Consider the following 23,010-nt stretch of genomic DNA (forward strand, 5'->3'; position numbering starts at 1 on the left):
AGATCATGACTTGAGCTGAAATCAAGAGGCGGGGATGTTGGGGTTGAATTTAAGGGAGCCTCTCACATATCTCTTTCCTCTCACCATAGATCCAGGTTTCTTACTATCCCCCTGGACAGTATCCTAACTCCAACCAGCAATATCGACCTCTCTCTCACCCGGTGGCCTACAGCCCCCAACGTGGTCAACAGCTGCCTCAGCCATCCCAGCAGCCTGGTAAGAGGAACTGCTGGGGTAGGGAGGCAGTAAATAGAGGAAGGGCAGAGACTTCCTTGTTTAAAAAAAAAAAAAAGAAAGGCACAGGAATGATTAGTTCCAAGAGGGACCCAGGATCTCCAGGAAAAAAAAAGGTAAAATAGACAGGAGAAGGAAAATTACTGAGAGAGTGTAACCTCCTGAACATCGTTGAGACCATGCTAATGTCTTCTCTGCCTTGCCTATCCCTAGGTTTACAGCCCATGATGCCTAACCAGCAGCAGGCGGCTTACCAAGGCATGATTGGGGTCCAGCAGCCACAGAACCAGGGCCTGCTCAGCAACCAGAGGAGCAGCATGGGGGGCCAGATGCAAGGCCTGGTGGTTCAGTACACTCCACTGCCTTCTTACCAAGTGGGTGCATTCTGCACTGGGAAAGATCACCCAGTCCTTGGGATGAGGAAAAGGAAGACAGTCTCCCACATCATCCAGTGTGACAACTCCAACACTAAAATACTGTTCACTTTCCCCCTAGAATTTGTGGGTGTTTTTCCTCTGAGAGAAAGCCCAGAGAGTCTGAGAAGATTGTCTTTATTTAAATTGTTTGGTCTTTATACAGCCGTGCAAATGAGTATGTGGCCCAGAAAAGTAGGATCTAAAGGAAGTCAGGCTCCTTTCTCTACATCAGATGCCCGAGGGAGGTGTTTGGAGAAGAGGGAAGTGCAGAAAGCTCTGTCCACATTTTCTTTAGGCAGATGAGGAGAGTAGGAGGAGTCTCTACAGGTAGGGAAGGAAGTCAGTGTCCTGGTGTACTGATGACTTATTTGGCCATTCTCTGGATGACCTCATTGGGAGTACAAGTGGTCATTCTCTTCTTATCTCTACCCAGGTCCCAGTGGGTAATGACTCACAAAATGTGGTCCAGCCGCCTTTCCAGCAACCCATGCTGGTCCCTGCGAGCCAATCTGTGCAAGGGGGCCTCCCAGCAGGGGGCGTACCGGTGTACTACAGCGTGATCCCACCGGCTCAGCAGAACGGTACGAGGTGAGGACTCCCAGAGAGTCGGGGCACATCTCCCATAGACCTTCAGCAACTTTCCACTGACCTAAGGAAAGAAAGGCAGGGGTAAAGATTCCAGTGGTGCCCTAAAGCAGGTAGAATGTGAGGGAGTTCATTCTTCTTTTCTCCTTGTTGTTTTGACATTTGAATAAGAGCTCATCAGCAGAAAAAAATTCTTACTCTAGAGACAGAGGCTTTATGATGTCCCCAGTGTTTTGTTTTTCTTATCAGTGGGATTTAGAATTATGGGCTAGAGACTGCTCATCATTAAAAGAAGCAATATATATATATATATACACATATATGTAAATTTTTCTATGTACCTGTTTATATCCATGGATGAATCTCAGATGGTCTATTTCTGTATGTCTATATATATATATATATATATATATATATTAGTATATGTCATAGCTGATAGAATTTTAGAGGTAGAAGCCACCTTAGAAGTATTTAGTCCACTTCCCTTGTTTTATTTTTCTCCCTCTTATAAATGAGAAAATTCCAGCTAGGGAGATTAAGAAACTTACTCAAAGTCAACCAGCTAGTTAGAAGTAGAGCTGGAACTAGAAGTCAACTCTGGGCCTACTTGTATGTATTTCTGTGTTGCTTGCAGTATGTATGTTTACTTCTCTTTTTGTGTGTATGTCTCCATGTTATCTTGAGTATTGCGGGGGGATTCCCCCTTTGTCTTTAGGTAACTCTGTTTGCCATTGTGTAAATATCCTAAATCAGACATCTCCTTAGTTCTGTTTTACCCATCTCTCTCTGGCACTGTGTGCCTGTTTCTGGCACTTCGTGTTTCTCAGTGTGTGTGTGTGTGTGTGTGTGTGTGTGTGTGTGTGTGTGTGCGCGCGCGCACGCACTCATGTGTATGTGTCTGGTGTTTCCACACTGTTGGGATGAGCCTGTGTCACTAACATTCCATCTGTAGCACTGATTAGCAGCTTCCTAATTGAAAGATGATCAAGTACAAATATATATAATTAACTTTGAACTGATGAGTGATTTTAGAAATTGCATGGCAAATTGGTCTGGGAATGACTGGCTGCTGCCTCTGCTTCCCACGGGGAGGCCCGGCAAGCAGCAGCTGTTTGCCAGGAGCTGTGCTCCTCCCTCTCCCACTTTAACACTACTCTTCTCCATCCCCCAGCCCTTCTGTGGGGTTTCTGCAACCTCCCGGCTCTGAGCAGTACCAGATGCCTCAGTCTCCCTCTCCCTGCAGTCCACCACAGATGCCACAGCAGTACTCAGGTAAGAGGATAAAGAATTGGGAGGTGTTGGGTACCAGTAAGAGCAAACACTGCTGAAGGATTTGTGCTCTAGAGCTGGGAACGACAAGAGAGTTCAGGGATTGGCTCTGTCCCCAGCTGTAACACCACCACAAGGAAAGACCAGAGTTCTGACTGGTGTTTTCCAGGGGTGCTGAAGTTGACCTGTTGAGAGGTGAGGCTGGTTGGCCTATCTCCATCCCTGGGAAGCCACATCCTTGATTGGGTTCCTTGTTTTCTTTCTTTCTTATTTTTTTTTTCCTCCCTGTATCTAGCATTACACTCACCACTCACATGCCTTTGAGACATGAAGTGCTTACCTCTGTCTCCAGTACTCATTCTTCCTATAGACAGCTTTACTTTTCTGTTGGGAGTGTGAGGGAGGCTGATAAAATGCTTTTTAAGTCATATCTTAGATTTGTTTGGCAGTTTTTCATATGTACTCACATACATTGTGTCATTTTAATTCTCAGCACAACTCTGTGAAAACAAGATATAAGACTCAAAGAGGATAAATGACTTGCCTGAGGTCACGATCCTAGACCTTGAACTTGGGTCTTTTGCCTTTTCATAACCCATCCTGCACCCTCAATATCACACTACCAACAAGTCTCTGTACTCTGTTCCTTTCCCTCCAGTGGGAAATAAATGGCTATCATGTTCAGTAGCTAAAGGCTTTCTTTGAAGGGGCAGCTGTCCCATGAATAGGCTGATGCCATGCAGTCTCTCACTTTCTGCCTTTGCCAAATTCCTGGCAAATTCTCCCAACACACCAAGTACAGCTACCCTTGTTTGTTGCCCTTTCACCTCACCCTGGCACAGCATTACACTGCAGCTAAAGCAACTTCGGGGGGGTTCTCCAGTGGGGGACGTCTTAATGCAGTCTCCAGCCATCCCCATTTCCCTCTGTTGTGGGAATATCAGAGTGCCCTCTTCTGGTGAGAGGGAAATATTTTGACAGTTTTCCCCATTTTAGAAATAAGATTTTCACCTAGGAGTTTTTGCACTCTGTGTTAGATGCTGTGGAATGGATTCCAGAATTAATCTTGCTCATAAGACATGATCAGTTCTTACCTTCAAGGAGCAATGACTTCTCCCTTCATCTAGACCAAACATGCCTCTCTCACAGGCTGAGAGGTTTTAAATTCAACAGCCTTTACCCTTTATTACATTACTGGTCTCTCTAGCTGTTTCTCCTAGTGTCCGCCAGGGGCACTTGACCTTGAAATTCCCAGCGGGATATGGAAATTGTAGAAACCAGCTCCAAGAACCATTGTAGCCTCTGGTGGTTCTTGCTCCTGCAGGGCATTTTTTCTCTTGTTTGTTAAAACAAGTGTGTGCATATACATGTGGGTATACTTGTATGTGCATTTTTATGTGAATCCTTAGTGGTATCTCAGTGTATGTATTGGGTCTCTGTGGTTGTATCGCTTCATCTTCAAGTACAAGGTCTTAGAAACAAAGCAAGTGAGAAGAATTTTTCACTACCTACTCTGGACTTAGTGCTAGGTTAAGCAAACTGGAACAGCTGTTGTTCTGAACGTTGGCAGCACTGGAGGTCTGGCCTGGGATTAGAAGGAGGTCATCTGTGCTCCTCCCAAATCAATAGTAATGGAGGAAGCCCTCTTCATCATCTAGTTCCCTTACTTCTTTGGAATTTCCTGTTATATGTCTTTTCTTTCAAGCTTCCCTGATTGATTGATTCTAGACTTCTCTGACTGATCCCTTGTACTCTTCCTAGGTGATGGGACCCTATGTTCCAGCTGTGTCACCTAAGAGACCGTATTCACCATATCATTGATTTTAAAAGTCTTCAGTCTCTGCTCATGGGAATATAAGAGGAGCTGGAAGGAAAAAAACAAGTGCTGCTTCTTCCTTTCCAGTTTGCCCTTTATTGGGAAGAGAGAAAGCCAGCATAGCCCACAAGGGCTGCTATGTCACCTTCAGAGGACAGTCACCCGCCCTTCTTCCATGTAGCAACATGGTCACTTTTCCAAAAATAAAGGCAGGGATTAAGATTGGCTGTTCCTGGAACAACTGTTCTGGCTTATTAATACATTTTTGTAGTTGTCCAGTTTACCCCTAGGCCTAGACCTAAATTCCTCCATTGTGGTATTAGACAGCACTATAACCCCAGGAAACACTTTTCTTCCCACTAAAATGATGGCCCACGGGTCCCTTGAGGTTACTCCAGAAGCGCTTGTCTGGGGAAGATGCACACAGACGTGAAATGTCAGTGATACATATACACAGACTCCCAACTCACTGTGACACAGCACCATGGCCAGAGTGAGGTATATACAGAAATAGCCTCTCACACTTACTGGCTCATTTTGTAGCTGAGGGGATTTCAAAGCTGAAACGAACACTTTTCTCTCCCACTCTGTAAGGATACTTCTTTCCTTCACCAAAAAAGGGGAAAAACACTAAGATACTGTTGGATTGTATCCTGTAATATAGGAAAGATGGCTGTTGATATTATTTCTCTGGACATTCCTTTCCATAGATTGGATTCCTGGTGGTAAGGAAGAAGCCTTATCAGTCTTCTACCTTAGTGATTTAAAAATAAAAAAAACCTAAACAAAAACCAATTCTGCTAGACATAAATGTCATCTGTTTGTATTTATGCGGTTTGCTCTGCCCAATCGACCTTTCTGCCCAGGTTTAATGATGCCACTTAAAAAGCCATTCACACGTCCCCTCTCCTTTCAGAGCTTTCAGGCTGAAATTGATTTCCTTATTCAACCCTCCTCTCCCCCTTCCCACTTCAACCCAGGCCCCTTTCCCCAACCTGATTATATGGAAGTGCTGTCCCTGGGTAGTGGGGTGGTTTTTCTCTTCTCTCCTCTTTTCTTTCTTTCTTTTTTTTTTTTATTGCCATGTCCATTAAGAAGTAGTGACAGTTTAGCTGTTAACGGATGCCACCTGCTTTTGGCTTGAGGAAGAGAAGCATAAAAATCAGCTCATCAGCATAGTGCTCTGTGTCCCAGCTGAGTGAAGGAACAATGCGCCAGGCCAGGGGGGAGGGCTCAGTGTGGGGAGGACCAAGGCTGGGATTGAAAACCCTGGCTTTGTTTTTGTCAGGATCAGAGAAAATAATATGAGGACTTTGTTCTCTTTCCCCCTCCCCTTGAGCCCTCTAATAGCTCCTTATGGCTACATGTTGGTATTAGAAAGAGCTTCCACCGTTTTCCTTATGCCCACACTCTACACACTCACATGTCCCCCCCCCGATCCTTTCCTGGCCTGAGGCACTAGGCTCAGATTATGAGCTGCCTTCTAGAAAGCTGTAGATTTGATTATTTTTGCGTTGGCCCCCTCAGGTAGCAATGAGGTGTTTGAATAAGGTCAATTGCAATTTTGTTGGAAGAGGATGTTGGAGCAGGTGGGGCTCTTTGGATGGGGAAAGAAAATGCCCAGAGCAGCTCTAGTAAGGGGGGAGTTGTTAAATGTATGACACTCCACAGCTATTCGATTTTCTGGTGGCCCTTCCACAAGCCGTGCTGACGAATACCCTGTCCCCTATGGCAGAGGATGGGGAGAGGCGAGCCTGTCGCTCTGAGTATTTGTGTTCTCTGATTAGATGGACCCCAGAGGGTGGGGGCCACAAATTGACTGGAGAATAGGGTACGACAGATGCTGTGTCTCCCAAGCTGCCCTCTGAGGCCTCCTGCTGCTGCTTTTCCTTCCCTTTGACCGGTGCTACCTGAGAAAAGCAGTCATGCTCACTTCCCAGCATGACCGGTGCCCAGGGCAGAAGCTGCAGCATTTCCCGTCCCAGGAAGCAGTGTGACGGCGGCAGCCAGTGGTAACCTCAGAGCACCGAGCCGTGACAACGGCAGCACTGCGGCAGGTTTTCGCACTAGCCACCCCCAGTCCCGTTTCTCTCCCGCCACACACACACACGGACTCAGCCTGTCCCTCAACGGAGATCTAGCCTGAGAGGTCAGGAGCAAACGCTCAGGCTGGACAGTCCCCGTGGGGAAGCAGAGCTCCTGTCCATCCCTCCCAGCGGGGACTGTCGTTCAGACTGCTTTTCCCTGATCCCTTACCTTGCCTTTCACCATGAGGAAGATTCAGGACTTAATGTTCTTCCACATTGAGCTCTTCACTTCCCCCAGCCTATGAGAGGGTAAGGCTACCCATGGTTGTTTGTGCTAAAACCTCAGGCTCACATCAGTCACCTGAACCTGTCAGCGAAACCTTCAGAGAGTCTGACCCTCCCACTCGATTCCCGCCATCATGGCTCTAATTCATAACCTCCTCATTCTTTTTTCTGTGGCTTTCCAATTCGTGTTTCTGCCTCCGGTCCCTCCCTCTCTTCAGCCATTTTACATCTGGCCACTTGAATTAGCTCTCTGAAGTTCTGTTCCCAACACCTACAGGATAAAGGCCCTTACAAGAACGTGCTTCAAACTCTGACACCAGCTGTTTGCTTAATGTGTGACTCCCTGATAGACTGTCCTAATGTGTGACTCCCTGATAGACTGTCCATCCCGTAAGGGCAAGGACCACTTTTGTTTGTTGTACACCCAGTGCCCAGCATAGGAACTGGCACCTAGTAAATGTTCAATAAATGTTGACTAAATGAATGAACATATCTCCCACTTCCCCTACACAACCCCTGTGCCTCAGCACCTTGAATTATTTGTCATTTCCTGAATGTGACATACAGCTCTGTGCCATTCCCAATTCAAGTGCTTCCTGGCCTGGCTTAGGGAAGCTGTGTGCATTCATCTCCAGAGCAACCAGAGATCGCTGACCTATCTGCAGCCATTACCAGAAAAGCCTGCACGTGCCTATGGCCCTGGCCCAAGCCCCAGGCTGGGACTTGTACCATGCCCAGACAGTTAAGCAATCTGACCTGGGCATTTGGTAATATCGGATTTTGACAAATGGAGTAGTTTTCTGCCAAGCATATGAGGCACCCCTTACCAGGTCAAGGCCACAAGAGCATTGGCATCTGGGACCCATGTCTCTTCCACTCAAACTTTCACTTGGTTTGGGGAGAGGGGAGTCGAACACTAAATCAGCAACTATCTCAGATTCCTGGCAAGACACAGTTTAAGTGACCCTGAGGCGAGTGGGTAGATTGCTTACTGGCTTTCACACTCAGGGTTAGTTGGAAGGTCAAAATATAGTCTAAATTCACAACTAATCCCTTTCTTCCTGCCACTCAGGAGTGTCACCTTCTGGACCAGGTGTGGTGGTCATGCAGCTGAATGTCCCTAATGGACCCCAGCCCCCCCAGAACCCATCCATGGTCCAGTGGAGTCACTGTAAATATTACAGCATGGACCAGCGTGGGCAGAAACCTGGAGACCTATACAATCCGGACAGTAGCCCCCAGGTGAGTCCTGCAGCCCAACATTATCTTGGCAAGGAGGAGACCAGATTTTTCTCGGGAAATAATCTTTGCCATTGACTGAGCAGCCTCTTCTACTTGTCTTTCCATGGGCACTCTTCAGGGGGGAATCATAAGAAATAGAGGAGAGTATCTGCTTTCAAGGAACCTAAGATCTAAGGGACACATACTTGGAAATGCCAAGAGAATACTTAAAACACTATGTCAAAAAGTGGATGTTAAAATAATACAAATTGGGGCACCTGGGTGACTCAGTCCATTAAGCGTCTGACTCTTGATTTGGGCTCAGGTCATGATCTCAGGATCGTGGGGCTCTGAGCTCAGCAGGGAGTCTGCCTTGAGATTCTAAACTTCTCTCCCTGTCCTTCTCCCTCTGCTCCTCCCCACCCCCACCCCCCGCTCACTCTGTCTCTCTCTAAAGTAAATCTTTTAACTAAATACATTAATTAATACAAATTAATTAGGGACTAAGGGGGCTGTTGGAAGGAGCAGTCCAACTTTGACAGAGTTCTGCAAGAGAAGTTTTCTGAGCGAGGTGAATTTTAAGCCAAGCCATAGGAATATCCAGAGGGTCATGTTTGGTGTACATATGATGTGTGCTCCTCTCTCCAACAGGCCAACACTCAGATGAGCAGCAGCCCCGTCACATCTCCTACCCAGTCTCCAGCACCCTCTCCTGTCACCAGCCTCAGCAGTGTCTGCACAGGACTCAGTCCCCTTCCTGTCCTCACACAGTTCCCCAGGCCTGGGGGTCCAGCACAGGGTAAGGGGTTAGATTAGAGCTGGCTGCTGCCCTTCACAGCCCATTCCCAAGTGCAAAGATCCAGATGGTAGCAACCGGCAGGAAACCAGTGTGGCTGGTCATCCAGCTCTTGGAGCCAACTCTTCCTTTAATATCCCTGTTTAGGTCAAGGACACCTGCCCCTCTTTAGTGCTGCCCATAGTCAGCTTACTGCAGACCTCCTTTACATATTTAGTATTTACTACCAAGTCTACAAGGTAGGGGACTATGAGCCCAGAAAAGAAACTTTCTAACGAACCTAAGAGTTTAACTCATCAGGACTGAGTCTGAGGGCTGAGACTATGGGGCTGTGTCAGAAACACTGTAGTTTTAGAAGAGAGAACACTGGAGTTGGATTGAAAGACTTGGGTTCAAGTTCATGTTCTACCACTAATTAGCTTTGTGATGTTGAGCATGTTACTTAACCTTGGAACCAGGCCTCAGTCCTAATCTATAAAATGGGATTAATCACATATAAGATGGAAATAATCTTATCTGTTTCTGCCTTGGCTGTCACAAGCAGTATTAAAAATCAGATGAGAATATGGTTTAAAAACTTTAAAGTGCTCTGAAATCTAACATTTATCAACAATAAAGTAACATTTATGGTGCTTACTGTGTACAGAGCATTACTATAAGTGCTTTGTGTGTCTTGTATTCACTCAACCTTCAACACTGATGAAGAGAAAATGTACCCAACCTCTCATTTCCAGTAACAGAGCCAGGATTTGAACCTAGGCTGTTTGGCTCTAAGCCTGTGCTCTTATCCACTCACTGTATTGCCACTCAACAGGAGTTCAAAATTTGAGCCCTGGGTTTGGGGTAGGAGAATCTATATAAGAAATTAGGGGAACCAGGCTGGCTCAGTCGGTAGAGCATGTGACTCTTGATCTCAGGGTTGTGAGCTCAAGCTCCATGTTGGGCATACAGATTACTTAAAAAGAAAGAGAGAGAGGGAGGGAGGGAAGGAGGGAAGGAAGGAAGGAAGGAAATGAATGAATGAAAAACATTCATAAGCATCTGTAGGTTTCCTCCAGGGCCTTTCATCTGCAGTGGACAGAGCCCTTCTTCAAGGGTGAGGGAACCTAAAAGCCCCATTTGCCTGAGATACTTAGGCTGAGAGCCAAGGGGTTTAGGAAGAGAGACAACTTTTCAATCAGTCACATGGACACTCCTATCATAGAAAAAGTGGGAAAAGTATGCATTGTTGTCATCTATCTCCAGAGCCCCCATAAAAGTCATATCATGAAGTTCTAACTCCCAGAAAACCATCTGTTCTTCCTCCCTAGGTGATGGGCGCTACTCCCTCTTGGGCCAGCCATTACAGTACAATCTGTCTATCTGCCCTCCCTTGCTCCATGGCCAGTCGACTTACACGGTACACCAGGTAAGGGTGCCCACCAACAGACCCCTCTTCTCATCCAGGCCCCTATCTCTGAGCCATCCACCTCAACCAGTGGGGTGGACAGGGGAGATAGCACAGTGAGAATGAACAAAGTGGGAGGGGCCTTACCCCTCTCCCATACTCATTCTTCCCACCTGACCCCAGTGCCAAGGGGGAAGGACTCTGTTTCTCAGTGGCCACTCTGGCCAGTCTGCCTGCCTGGTGGGGCAGGATCCTCAGGGTTGGGTGCTGCTCCTTAATCTTTCAGACAGACATTAGGATGCAAGGCAGTCAATGTTGTTTACCTGGGATGAGAGTTATCTTTCAAATGTTGAAGGGACAGAGTGGATTGAAGCATGGAAACCGGAGCAAGAGACAAGCACTCAAATCTGCCTCCACTGACCTGGGGACAACAGATGTCGGTGAGTGACAGAATGCTGAATCCCCAAGAGAAGGTGCTCACCCCTCCAGCCTGCATTACCAGCCCAGGAGGAGTGGGAAAAGCCAGCTTAGGGTGGGGAGTAGAAATAGGACCCTTCTGTACTCAAGAGCAAGGAGAAACTGGAGAATTGAAGCGTCTCAGTCCTCCTTCTCAGGCCATTTCAGGTCCTGGGAAAGGTGATGGGGAAAACTGAGTATAACACAGTGGCAGGGGTTGCTGAGCCCATTAACAGGAGAGTCTTAAGAGAGTGGTCCTGACCCTAATCTAGGATGTCGGCCTTGGTAGTCTTCCTAGTCCTTTAGGAGAAGCTCTACAAGAGAATATGGGGGAGTAACCCCCCTGCAGGCCTTCCCCTCTAAGCATACAAGATCTCTTAGGTTACCCTCACCTGGAGTGGTTTGCTAAACAAGGAAAGTCAGGGAAATGGACTTCCCTAGATGAGAAGGAAGAGGGACCTCTGGGAAGGGGACGACTGTGGGATATATTTCAGATTGGGCTACTGACTTGGCACAAGAACTGAGTGTAGGTCTCCAGATCTGAAGAAATCTGGGATTCTGACCCCCAGTTTCTTCTTGGTCTAAGAGAAGAAAAAGTTTTTTTTTTGTTTCTCCTAGCTGCCTAGATGGTGGGGTGTTGCATTGATTTGGGGAAGGAGGAATGGGCCAAGTGGGCAAGGCCAGGCTTTTGAGGACGCCGTCTATAGACTTGGGTCAGCTGCAGACTTCTCTGCTGGCCGCTTGCTAGTCCTCTCACAACCATGTCCTCTCTCCTCCCCTTCCAGTCCTGGGCCGGGTGCTGGAGGTGACAGATCTCCCTGAGGGCATCACTCGGACCGAGGCGGACAAACTCTTCACTCAGCTTGCCATGTCTGGCGCCAAGATCCAATGGCTCAAGGATGCTCAGGGGCTGCCTGGCGGGGGCGGGGGGGACAACGGTGGGACTGCTGAGAACGGCCGCCATGCGGACCTCGCTGCCTTGTACACCATCGTGGCTGTGTTTCCCAGCCCCCTGGCTGCCCAGAATGCCTCTCTTCGCCTCAACAACTCTGTGAGTCGCTTCAAACTTCGAGTGGCCAAAAAGAACTATGACCTGAGGATCCTGGAGCGAGCCAGCTCCCAATAAACGGAGGAGGGGAAGGGACTGGCACAGTAGGGGTGGGGGCAGGGTGGAGGGGGTCGAGGGATCCTGACAGATCACGGACAGAGGCAGAAAGGAAGGTGACAGACACTGAACTGGAGCCTGAGACAGTGGGGATGAAGATGGAACAGACACACTGGCACTGGACTCCTCCTCGCTCCCCTGCCACGGGTCCCCTCTTTTTCCCCTGGTTGGCCCCCCTTGCTTCCCTCTCCTTCCCATCCTCTTCTGTTATTTTTTATCTCTTCTCCCACCATGAAATTAATTTTTTTCATATTTTTTTGGTCAGGTAGAATTGGGAGGGTCCCACACTCCCCTCTTCGATCTCCTTACCATCCCAAGCTCCCTTTTCATTTCTAGTCTTTATGAATATATTTATATGGACAGAATTAAGAAAAGCAAAATTGATTTCCCCTTTCTCTCACTTCTCCCATCTTGTCTCCCCAAACCCCAAAGAGTGAAAACTTGGGCCTCCCCCCACGTCCCAGAACACTTGTATATTGTTTGTTTGAGGTTCGTGCGGCAGTAACAGACAGTATTTAATTGCACATACAGATGTTTGCTGGGTATATTCACTGTAAATTTTATTTAATCTGATTTTTTGTTTGTTTGGGGGTTACTTGGGGGGAGGTTGATTTTGTTTTTAAATATAAAAAAAAAAATCTGTCACTGGACGTCAGTCCCTGTTTCTCTGTTGCTGCCCTGGTATGGGTGGGGGTTGGAGGTCCTGGGTAGGTACAGTCCCACAGCTGTTGAAGGGATCTCATGTGGGTTGGGATGGCTTTCCCTAGCATATGCACACATACCTTCCTAACACTATTCCCTCATCCCATTCTCCTCCCTGGGCATAATATTCAGACAGGTGGCTGGGTCTCCAGTGGGACCTTTGTTCTGGGCTCTCCCAACTCCCAACTCCCAGTAAGTGTGGTTTCATCAAGCACATCCGTTTTCAACTCCAGACCTCTGAGTCCTTATTAGTAAAATAAGAGACTTGGACTAACTAGCTCACCTCTGAGGTTCCTTTCACTATGTTAATTCTGTGATACTCATTTAGGGTCCTCATGGCTGTCTGGGGGTGAGTGAGGTCCAAAACTGGGTTGAGATGGTGGCCTCATACGTGTCCAGAATCCGATCTTCTGAAAATGTTTCAGGGCTGGAGGACTTGGGCCCGTCTTTACTACAAAAGCCATTGGGTGTTGCGTGGCAGAACAGAAGTGGATGTTTTTATAATAAAAGCTACATCAATTGAACTTGCAGTGCCAAGATGCCATATTATCCAGGCATGCTCAGCAGTCTTTGTCCTATGCAACTGAAGAAAGGTGAAAAGCAGACATTCCCTACCCCGCACGGACGGAGCTTTTCCTCTCTCTGCAGCTTCTCAAAGCTAGCCCTGTTGTGCAGCCTATCAGACCGGGGCCATTAAGAGCCATCCAGCAGCCCCTATTCAATCTCACCCACCCCTTAAAGAAAGTAAAAGAGTAGTGACAGAAATGACAAAGCACATTACCCTGGAAATCTCTCGGGTTTGGGTAGCAGTATCTCTAGCCAGGCTCCTCTGAGGCTTGTCTGACCCAACCTCCAACGTAATCCTTTACTTACAGATACAAGGGATAAAGCAGCACTACATGACCACATCCAAATGGCTGTCCTCCGAGATGGGAGTATCTTCTCTTTCAGCCATGTCACAGCCCAGAGTAGAAGGCTGCATCCCTGCGAGATAACCATGCCAGATACCTCACTGACCCATAAGTTCATATGCTGGGGCATCGGATGAGGGAGACAGAATCAGGGAATCCCAACGATTTCGGAAGTGTGGGGCTTGACTCTCTTACCTCCAGAAGTTTGCAGGCCTCGTGGGGAGGCAGATGTTATTTAGAGAAGATAACCCCCGCCCCCTGCCGTGTGGTAGCTATTGTCTTCTGTCCAGTGGGAATGAGATCATCTCTACCCTACCCCAGAGTCCCTCAGACAGAAGTCCCAGCCTGGATTTTTTCAGTAGCTCTTAGATTTCCTTTCACCCTGAGGACAAGATTTTAGAAGGGGGGTGGGGGGATGTTCCTGGGGGCACTGGAGGGAATAAAGCAGTACTCGGCATGTTCTTGACTCCCTTTCAGGATGGCAGCGAGGTACCCCTCCAACTACCCATGGATAAGGATGCTATCTAGTCTGGCTGGTAGGAAGCCTCTGAGAACTGAAATTCTCCTTTCCTCACCAGTTCCTAGCCCTTTCCTTCCTAAAGGTCTGAGGTAGAGGTAGATCAATGTTTGAGGGTGTAAAAACACATGGCCGCAGGAAAGACAATGGCTGAAAAATCAAAAGCTAGTTCCTTAAGTAGGTTCAGGGAAGGTAGAATTGGAGAGGTGTTTGGACTGTGGAGAAAGCTGTTTACAATTTCATCTTTACCTTCAGTCATCCAAAATCACCTAAATGAGTATGCAGCATGAACAGACACTGTCCCTTCTTGAATTTAGCTAGAACTGACCTGTACACCATAGATAAAAAACCAGGGCATAGCAGCTCTGGGGGATGGGAGGAGTTAGGGTCCAGCCCAGCCCAGACCTCCCCGTGTCCAATTTCTCTGTGTCAGCTGTGTCGCTCAGCTGTCCACTTTCCTCCAGCCCTGTCATTTCAGCTCTGACACCAAGGCAAGAGACTGGGAGGTCTACAAATAACGTCTGGGTAGCCGGTGTGAGTACAGAGGGTACTGGGGGGGCTTAGCCCCCAAGGAAGAGGACCAGTCCTCCCCCAGCACCACCATCAAGACCCCAGGGGCTCCCTCTTCCCTCCACAGACTGTGGACTGACTTAGGGAATCCCAAACGTAAGTTGCCTCTTCATCCTCTGTCCATTGCCAGAACTGCTCCCCGCAGCTTCCCCAATCTGTAGCCTATTCAGTGTCTTCGTTCCTCTCTTGCCTGTGAGTAGTTAGGGTTTTAGGAGTGAAATTATGACTCCAGGACAAGAGCTAGGATTGGAGGGTGGGGTGGGGGGGGGGTCAAGGGAATGGAGTAGTAAGGGAAGGAAAGGCTCATATTACTCTGAAAACTTAAAATAGCTGAGGACTGAAGCAGGCTGGGAACTAGGCCCCGGGCCCCCCGGACTCAAGAAAGGGGCTGGGGTGAACAAATGCCCCAGCCCATCCCTCCAAGCATGCTCTTGGACACACACATTAAACCTCTTGAAGAAAGGGGATCTGGGAAGATGTGTGTCACATCTCTCTTGCCCACAGATTCCCAGGAGAAATAAACCAGGGAAAATCCCTAAACCATGCAGCTCTGAGCACTGTGTTGGGGCTGGAAACTCGGGTGGCCCTGTAGGACGGGGAAGGATGTGTATCAGTTTGAGGAACCGGTTGGGAAGTTCTTTGGTCTGTTGCTTTTTTCTCTGGACCTCCATGGAATCTTTCTGTCGATAAGCCTGTGAAAGGATTTCTGTTTAACCAAGTTTCTCCCAAAGTCACCCATTCAAGGACCACCCTACAGTGAGGGACAGGAATTAGGACAGGGACAGGGAAGAATGGCAGTCAGGGATTAGATTTCATAGTGGGGTCCAACCTCTTGCAGGATGACAGAAAAGGAGGTGCTGGAGTCTCCTAAGCCCTCCTTGCCAGCAGAGACTCGGCAAAGTGGGGTGAGTCTGGGCCTGTGATCACCTGGTGTGGGGAGCTGGGAAGCCACCGCAGCCCTTGAATGTTTGAATTGATCTCACTTGTATGTGACTCATCCATCGTCAGAATGCTAGCCAGCACCTGCAGCCCCCAATACCTCCTAATCCTGGGGTGTGCCCCTTGCCCACGCTAGAAAATGTTTAGTTAGCTTCAGCCTTACCTGCTGTAGAGAGCATGACAGTTCTTTTAACTTTGGGTTTCCTCCCCTCCCCTCCCCCATTCCCACCCTCAGCTACAGCGGCTGAAGCAGTTATTCAGGAAGGAACCTCCGGGGACAAAGGAGATGGAGCTTCCCCCAGAGCCCCAGGCCAATGGGGAGGCAGTGGGAGCTGGGGGTGGGCCCATCTACTACATCTATGAGGAAGAGGAGGAAGAAGAGGAGGAAGAGGAGGAACCACCCCCAGAACCTCCCAAGCTTGTCAATGACAAGCCTCACAAATTCAAAGATCATTTCTTCAAGAAGCCCAAGTTCTGTGATGTCTGTGCCCGGATGATTGTGCGTGAGTCACGAAGGGAAGTGGAGAGAGAGTGATGTTGAAGGGAGGAGGCAGCGGGGGAACGGGCTCAGGAGAGGAGCATTTGTATAGCAGGCAGGCTGGGGCAAGAAGTGGCTTTAAGAAAACACTATTAGAGGGGTGCCTGGGGGGCTCAGTCAGTATCCGACTCTTGATTTCAGCTCAGGTCGAAATCTCAGTGTCTTGAGTTTGAGCCCATGGGGAGCTCCCAGTTCAGCAGGGAATCTGCTTGTCCCTCTCCCTCTGTTACTTCCCTGCCTGCACACTCTCTCTCTCTCTCTCAAATAAATAATCTTTAAAAAATAAAAACAACACTATTAGAAACTGAGAGTGTTGGGTCCTAGACGGAAAAGGGACCTGAGAGCTAGAGTAGCAGCACTGGTACAAAGGGAAGGGGAAATCAAGAACCTCACCCAAACGTTCTTCCCTCTCCCAAGTCAACAACAAATTTGGGCTCCGCTGTAAGAACTGCAAAACTAACATCCATGAACACTGTCAGTCCTATGTGGAGATGCAGAGATGCTTCGGCAAGATCGTGAGTAGGCTCTGGGGAGCGAGAAAGTAGAAGGGAGGGGACGTGTTGCCAGCTCCCCCCCCCCCCCCCCTTCCAGTCCCTCCCAAGTCATCACTTCCATTTCCCTGTTTTTTCTTTCTCAGTCCATCCCTTACTCTAAGAAGGGGCTGCACTCACAGGAGAGATGGGGTTCTGGGCCATACCCTGCTGCCTCTAATGCTTTCTTCCATCCCACCCTACAGCCGCCTGGTTTCCGTCGGGCCTATAGCTCCCCACTCTACAGCAACCAGCAGTATGCTTGTGTCAAAGATCTCTGTAAGTGCTCCACGTGGGACCCAAGGAGAAGGGCAAACCTAGAGATGGTTCCAGCACCACCTCTAGATTTGGAAGCCAAATTCTGAAACAGAAAGATTCTGTTTCCCATAGTTCTCTCTCAACCTAATATTTTAGCCAACTTGAATACAGAGTCAATGTTCCTGTTTCAATAGCTGAGGGAGATAAGATTTAGCAAGGGCTCTACATAGCTAACAGGAGACTGAGACAAGACTGAAACCTTCATCTGCCTAGCTTCAAAATCTGGGCTCTTCCTCTGTAAAACTATTTCTAAGCAAGAACAAGGATTCTTGACTGTCCTTGTTACAGAGTAATACCAGTCTCAGGGCTAGACCAAGAGCTGTGGGCTTCCTGGGCAGGTTCATAATTCGGCAACACTTACAAATTCGTTGACAATTTACTCAACATTTATTTGGAGGAGAGGCTGAACTTTATGAGGAGCATGGGTGGAAAAAGGAAGAACCCACTGGTGGCAGCACCCCAGCTTGCACATGCCACTCAGTGGAACAAAAAAGCCAGCAGTTAAAGGACCGCTCTCCCTAGAAGGAGAATAATGATTGTGAGCATCCCCCAAATCCCAAGCAACTTAGTAGCAAGGTTGTCTTTCCAACATCATATAATGCTCTGCCTGGAAGCAGTGCTGGTATTTTTTTCCCATCACATTACATTTCCAGTGATGTTTTTAGAGCTCTTTATAGATTGATGACCTAGATAGGCCCAGGTGACCCTACCCTAATCACACACACACACACACACACACACACACACACACGCATATCCATCTACTCAATCCCACCTCTCCCTTACTTAGAAGGTCTCTCTTTCCTCTAGCTCTTTCTCTGCTTCCCCAGTAATGGCTTCTTTCTTCTTCCCATTCCCACTAGCTGCTGCCAATCATAATGATCCTGTGTTTGAAACCCTGCGCACTGGGGTGATCATGGCAAACAAGGAACGGAAGAAGGGCCAGGCAGATAAGAAAAATGTGAGCACCATATTTTCCTCCTGAGGTTCCTCTGAGAGATTCCATTGAGCATTGGGTCCTGTCTCCTCTCTGGAAAACTGATAGAAGCTAGGGATTCTCTTCCCCTAAAATCACACATAACCCAACAGACACATTTTGCATGCAATATTAGAGGGCCTCAGGTTGAGAATTCCTGCCATTGTCTGGAATTCCAATTCCTGGAATTGTCAGATTAAGTACCATACCCCACTGAGGTCTGGGTCCCAGGCCCCTGGCATTGCTGGACAACAGAGGCAAGAGCCATACTTTTGGATTTGGGGAAGCAAACCTATCATGCCAAGTAATCAGAATTCTAGAGCCATGAAGGGTCCATGAAGATCCATGAAAGGTCCATGAATATCATCTAGTCTGACTCATTTATCCTATAGATGAGGAAACTGAGGCCCCAGACTAGCAGCCAAAAGCAACTTCATTTCTTTTTGAAATAGAGTTACTAGATTGGTAATGGCACAGACTTGCATTCAGTTTGGCAAAGAATTTGTTAGCATATCTTTATATCTTTCTGGACCACCAGGATGGACTCATGATGTGGTTAACAGTTAGATGGAGTCCTAAAATTGGATGAAAGACTGTGCCCAAAGGATCCAGGTCCTTTAGGGAGTGTCTAGCTAGAGGGAGATTTCTGATACCTTATAACATGATTTGGTCCTCAGTGCTCACCTATGGAGATTTTTCTCACACATGCAAATGAAAATATAAATGGTATTATCCCTTATATTTGTGGGAAATCTAGGAGGGGAAAGTTATACACTGAACAGTATATTCAAATATCTTACAGACTAGAAGAAAAGCCCAAAACCAATAATTTGAAATTTTGTAAGGAAAAATGTACATGTCTGTTCTTGGATCAAAAAAATCAACCATACAAAAACAGAACTAGGGATTGGCCTCAGAGTAGTTGATATGGAGGTTGGGTGCAAATTAGAGATTTCTGTAGAATGAACTATGATTTACAAGGCCGTAGCCATGTGATTTGACTGCTTCCAGAAAGGCAAGCACACTCAGGTTCTATTCTTTTAAGGGAATTATAAAAACTGTGCTGGAAGTTTTTTACACACTAGAGTATTTTTAAGAACAGACATAGTAAAAATCCTGGAATCGGCATCATGGGGAAGGGGGTGATTTGAAGGGATTAATTAAGGAAGAAAAGACAGGAGGGACTTACCAGCTATCCTCAGATCTTTAAGGGGACTATGTTTGTTCTATATTGCTCCAGAGGCCAAACCAGGACCAATTATTAAAAGTTACAGGGAGACAGAATAGGTTTAATTTAGGGAATTGCCCTCAAATGGCATGGGCTTACTTTGTAAGGTAGTGAGTTTCTTGTCATTAGCTACATTCAAGCACAAATGTGGATGGTCCACCTGCCAGAGTGTTTTACAGGAAGCTCAGGCATTAGGCTGGTGGTTGAACTAGGTATTTCCTCCAAGGTTTCTTCCAACCCTGAGATCCTATTATTCTGTAGTTGGCTGGCCTGGCTGGAGAGCCAGGGCAAGTGTGGGTTCCCAAGAGAGCATCTTCCTAACTCTGGAACCCCCTCCAGCCTCTAGCAGCCATGATGGAAGAAGAGCCAGAGTCTGCCAGACCAGAGGAAGGCAAACCCCAGGATGGTGAGTGTCACCCACCTCCATCCCTAGAGAGGGAGTAGGGTCAGGGACTCTGCTGTAGTACAGGGGATGGAGGGCCAAAGGGTATGCCAGGTTTGGAGATCAAAGAGGCTCTGCAACAGAAGAATAAAAGAATGAGGGCTACCCTCCAGAAGCTAGAGACAACTTGGTGTTTCCCATCCCAGGAAACCCTGAAGGGAATAAGAAGGCTGAAAAGAAGACACCTGATGACAAAGTGAGACTCCTTTCTCCCTGCAGGGACCCCAGTCCTCTCCCCAACCCAGGTCTGACACCACTCATGGCCTCAGCAGAAGCTCACACTTACTCCTATGGCTTCCCATCACCCGTAACCTACCTTTTCCACCACCTCACACACATGTGCGTGAGCATGCATGCACGCAACAGAATCCTCTTAGTTCAGGGATCTGGAAGAGAGTTGTAATGTAGTATGTCTGGAGAATGCCCCCGCCTTGGACTCCTGCCCCTCAATGTGGGACAGAGGAGTCCGGAGACTTATCACCTCTTTTCACCCCCAGCACAAGCAGCCTGGCTTCCAGCAGTCTCATTACTTTGTGGCTCTGTATCGGTTCAAAGCCCTGGAGAAGGACGATCTGGATTTCCCGTGAGAGGCCTTAGGACTGGGATGGGGGTGTACCGGGAGTGGAGAGGGGAAAGCCTGGCTCCCTATGGGAAAGGAAAAGGGGGCACTCACGGCTTGGAGCCTGTTGGGGCTGGACCTGGGCCAGATAGGTAAGTAAGCCCCCTAAATCTCAGAGGCCTCTCCCTTCCTCTCCCAGGCCTGGAGAGAAGATCACAGTCATTGATGACTCCAATGAGGAATGGTGGCGGGTAAGAGAAATGGCTGAGGCTAGGGTGGGACATCATTTGACTTTAGAATCAGACTGAGAGACTGATTCTTCCTACCATCTCCTCCAGGGGAAAATAGGGGAGAAGGTTGGATTTTTCCCTCCAAACTTCATCATTCGGGTCCGGTCTGGAGAGCGTGTGCACCGTGTGACCAGATCCTTCGTGGGAAACCGCGAAATAGGGCAGATCACTCTCAAGAAGGACCAGGTAGGGGTGCCTGGGTGGCACAGTGGGTTCAGCAACCGCCTCTAGGTTTCTCAGCTCGTGATCTCAGGGTGGGAAGATTGAGCCCTGCGTGGACTCTGTGCTTAGGATGGAGTCACCTGAGATTCTTTCTCTCTTTCCCTCTGCCCTTCCTGCTTGTGTTCTCTCTTTCTCTAAAATAAATAAAATCTTTAAAATATATAAAATAAATATAGATAGATGATAGATAGATAGATAGATAAAGGACCAGGTAGCTCTGGTGCCCCAATCCAACCCCAGGCCCCAGGGTTCCTCGGCAAACCATACTCCTTTGCAGATCTTAACTCATTAATGGGGCTAGGATAGACCTCCATAAATCCGGGGTCTCCTGCTCTCCTCTTCTACCTTTTCCCTTAATCCTTCTCCTACCTAAACCTTTAATCCTTCATTCAGATCGTGGTCCAGAAAGGAGATGAAGCCGGCGGCTACGTCAAGGTCTACACCGGCCGCAAGGTGGGGCTGTTCCCCACCGACTTCCTGGAGGAGATTTAGGCGTGCTGGCGCCTGCTGACGGGAGATACCCATGCCCCATTCTGGGCAGGCCCAGTGGAGGTTGGGGAGGAAAGGGGCGAAAGCAACTATGCTGGATGGGGGAGGGGTGGGAAGGCCCGGCGGAGGGCTTCCGGGAAGGGACTGGTTCCCGTCCCCCTACCCCGGCCTCGGGCCTTGGATACCTGGTGGGCAGAGCAGCCTCACCTGCAACTCCTCAGGCCCAGCCCGCGGGAGCTGGAGAAAGAACGCGTCTCCACTAGGAGGCGCCCCGGGGGTGTGGAAGGCGAACTGTCGAACGCTGCGAATGTATTAAAGTTTTGAAAAAGGTTAGAAAAGTTTGTTCTTTACCTGGGGGCCGAGTAGAGGGCCTGTGAAGCGGTGGAGAATCTTCCCCAGGTGTGTCACCTCACTAGCGTCGGGTAACCCGACATCCACCTGGGCTGAGGCCGGTGGGAGGTGAGGAGACAGGTGCGTCCCCGAGGCGAGGCCTCTGTTGTCAGTGAAGAAAGGGCAGCCTGACTGGAGTCAGGCCCCCGCGCCCCAGCGGCTAGAAGGACGTGACACCAGGGTAGGTCCCCCTAGCTCTTGGCGATTTAGCCGCGAGCAGCGCCCCTTATATTTCGGAACCTGGCTTCGTGCCGAGCTAGGCCGCCAGGGGGCGATGAAAGATCTCGGTTGGAGAGCGAGGGACGCGGCGGGGGAAGGGGGGGCGGAAGGAGAGAACCTGAGACACCGTGCGGGAGACCCTGGACCTGGGAGGGGGTGGGGTGCGTGCCGTCTCCATGGCAACACTTCCTCAAGTCCTCTGGGAACCAAGCGAGCAAGGCCGGGGGGGCCTAACCCCTCCCGCGCGGCCCCGCCCCAGCCCTTTGCGACAGGTACCGAGTGAGAGGGCGCCAGGCAGACAGCAAACCGGCTCACGCGGAGACCCCCCCTGCGGCGCGCCGTATGCAAATGTTATTGTTTGCATATGCAAATATGCAAATCTGCCGGCCCCGGTCACGGTGGCAGGTGGCGGGGAGCGGGAAGGTGTGGGGAAGGGAGCTGAAGGATACGAGGAGTTTGGGGACCTGGGAGCGGACCAGTGAGAGGCAGCCTGGGGTGGTCCCTGGAGTAGGGCAGGCTGAGGGTCTGGAGCTTGATGGCGGATGGGGGAGGGTCAGCCCCGCCAGTCAGGAGATCCTCTTCTGCCCGTTGTCTGCCAGGCCTGAGGTTGGCACCGCCTAGCAAGGTTGGCAGCGGGAGCCCGGGCACCATCTGCTGCTGACTGGGGGAGGGCAGAGGCTCAGCTGGGCTGGGGAAGAGAAGGGCCCGGGACGGACGCGCCCCCCTTCCTTCCAGAAGGCTGAAGTGTGGAGGGGGTAGGAAAGCACACAGGAAAACCCATTGCGGAACCGGGTTCGGTTTCCTGTTCCCTTTGCCCTTGACTGTCCCGGACGCCTGGGGGCGGCGGCGGGGTCATAAAGGAAGCCTCAGGCAGCCCCCCTGTAATCACGCTTGGGCTGGAATAGGAGACGATCACAAGCAGTCCCCCTCCACCACCACACACAAATCCAGCCTTTTGCCCCCATCCCTCCTCAGGATACGCCTACTAAGAAAGGCGTGGGGGGGGGGGGTCGGAGACCCGGTGCGGGGATGCTAGCACTCGGGTCGCATCTCTTCATCCAGAGATCTGAGGGACTCCAAACCAGAGCCCCTGAGATCTTCGAGAGGGCCCCCCCCACAATGCAGAAGCAAAACCAATTTACTGGCTCATTGGGCGGTGATGCTGGTGTGGGGGTGCCGAGAAGCAGAGAGAGCTGCTGTTCTCCCCCCTCTACACTCGGGGGGCACCCCCCCCCGCCTCGCGGAGCCGGCAGCTGTCCCTAATTAGAGCGGCGGTTTAATTGGATTTATCAGCAGTTAATAGGAAATTAAGCAAAGGGCCCGAGAGAGGGAGGGCAGGAGGAGCGGGGAGGCCGGCTGTGCCGAGCTGGAAGGACCGGTGCTTGGGGTGCCGGGGATGGGGACACGAGCCCAGGATCGCGATTGAGCCCCATGATCAGCGCCCTCCCCCCAGTACTGGCCCGCGGGTTGAGCCCAGGCCTGCCAGCGGAGATCAGGACTCATGAAGGAGGCA

The 23,010-nt window shown here is 49.4% G+C and overlaps 2 protein-coding genes and 1 long non-coding RNA gene across 20 annotated transcripts in view; 2 read left to right on the top strand and 1 right to left on the bottom strand.

Annotated features, from left to right (window-relative positions):
- The window catches only part of R3HDM2 (R3H domain containing 2), a 156,466-nt gene extending 144,159 nt beyond the window's left edge, over positions 1–12,307 (top strand). For all 16 annotated transcript variants that reach the window (XM_073900789.1, XM_073900788.1, XM_073900787.1 and 13 more), the window contains 9 exons: positions 90–216; positions 448–608; positions 1,084–1,238; positions 2,407–2,507; positions 7,705–7,874; positions 8,505–8,652; positions 9,960–10,057; positions 10,392–10,476; positions 11,278–12,307. In XM_073900789.1, the coding sequence (XP_073756890.1) occupies positions 90–216; positions 448–608; positions 1,084–1,238; positions 2,407–2,507; positions 7,705–7,874; positions 8,505–8,652; positions 9,960–10,057; positions 10,392–10,476; positions 11,278–11,618 (1,386 nt within the window). In that variant the 3' untranslated portion in view covers positions 11,619–12,307. The remainder of the gene's footprint in view (positions 1–89; positions 217–447; positions 609–1,083; positions 1,239–2,406; positions 2,508–7,704; positions 7,875–8,504; positions 8,653–9,959; positions 10,058–10,391; positions 10,477–11,277) is intronic.
- LOC141374129 (uncharacterized) lies at positions 1,164–10,459 on the bottom strand. 2 transcript variants are annotated; one of them, XR_012380766.1, is made up of 3 exons: positions 10,360–10,459; positions 2,845–3,004; positions 1,164–1,299 (listed from the first exon to the last, which is right to left on the bottom strand). It is a non-coding gene; the product is annotated as an uncharacterized lncRNA (long non-coding RNA). The 2 variants fall into 2 exon arrangements; XR_012380765.1 differs by lacking the exon at positions 10,360–10,459 and adding an exon at positions 4,849–4,976.
- An 847-nt stretch (positions 12,308–13,154) lies between the features above and the next one.
- On the top strand, positions 13,155–21,226 carry STAC3 (SH3 and cysteine rich domain 3). Of its 2 annotated transcripts, XM_025883415.2 has the most exons (12): positions 13,155–14,453; positions 15,196–15,262; positions 15,532–15,799; positions 16,252–16,349; positions 16,571–16,643; positions 17,546–17,643; positions 19,226–19,292; positions 19,475–19,524; positions 19,826–19,911; positions 20,087–20,138; positions 20,226–20,363; positions 20,793–21,226. In XM_025883415.2, exons 2-12 carry the CDS (start codon positions 15,197–15,199, stop codon positions 20,889–20,891), a joined length of 1,095 nt encoding a protein of 364 aa, XP_025739200.1. In that variant the 5' UTR covers positions 13,155–14,453; position 15,196; the 3' UTR covers positions 20,892–21,226. The 2 variants fall into 2 exon arrangements, with proteins under 2 accessions (XP_025739200.1, XP_025739202.1); XM_025883417.2 differs by lacking the exon at positions 15,196–15,262 and having other exon boundaries at positions 13,157–14,453.
- Positions 21,227–23,010: the final 1,784 nt, after the last annotated feature.

The sequence above is a fragment of the Callorhinus ursinus genome, unplaced genomic scaffold, assembly GCF_003265705.2.
Source record: "Callorhinus ursinus isolate GAN/ISIS: 27379988/994484 unplaced genomic scaffold, GSC_fseal_2.0 scaffold14, whole genome shotgun sequence".
Taxonomy (NCBI): Eukaryota; Metazoa; Chordata; class Mammalia; order Carnivora; family Otariidae; genus Callorhinus; species Callorhinus ursinus.

Coding starts and splice junctions, on each gene's coding strand:
- STAC3 (XM_025883415.2), top strand. CDS start 15,197: ATGACAGAAAAGGAGGTGCTGGAGTCTCCTAAGCCCTCCTTGCCAGCA. Junction 15,800..16,251: donor CTGTGCCCGGATGATTGTGC/GTGAGTCACGAA, acceptor CCCTCTCCCAAG/TCAACAACAAATTTGGGCTC. Junction 16,644..17,545: donor TGCTTGTGTCAAAGATCTCT/GTAAGTGCTCCA, acceptor CATTCCCACTAG/CTGCTGCCAATCATAATGAT.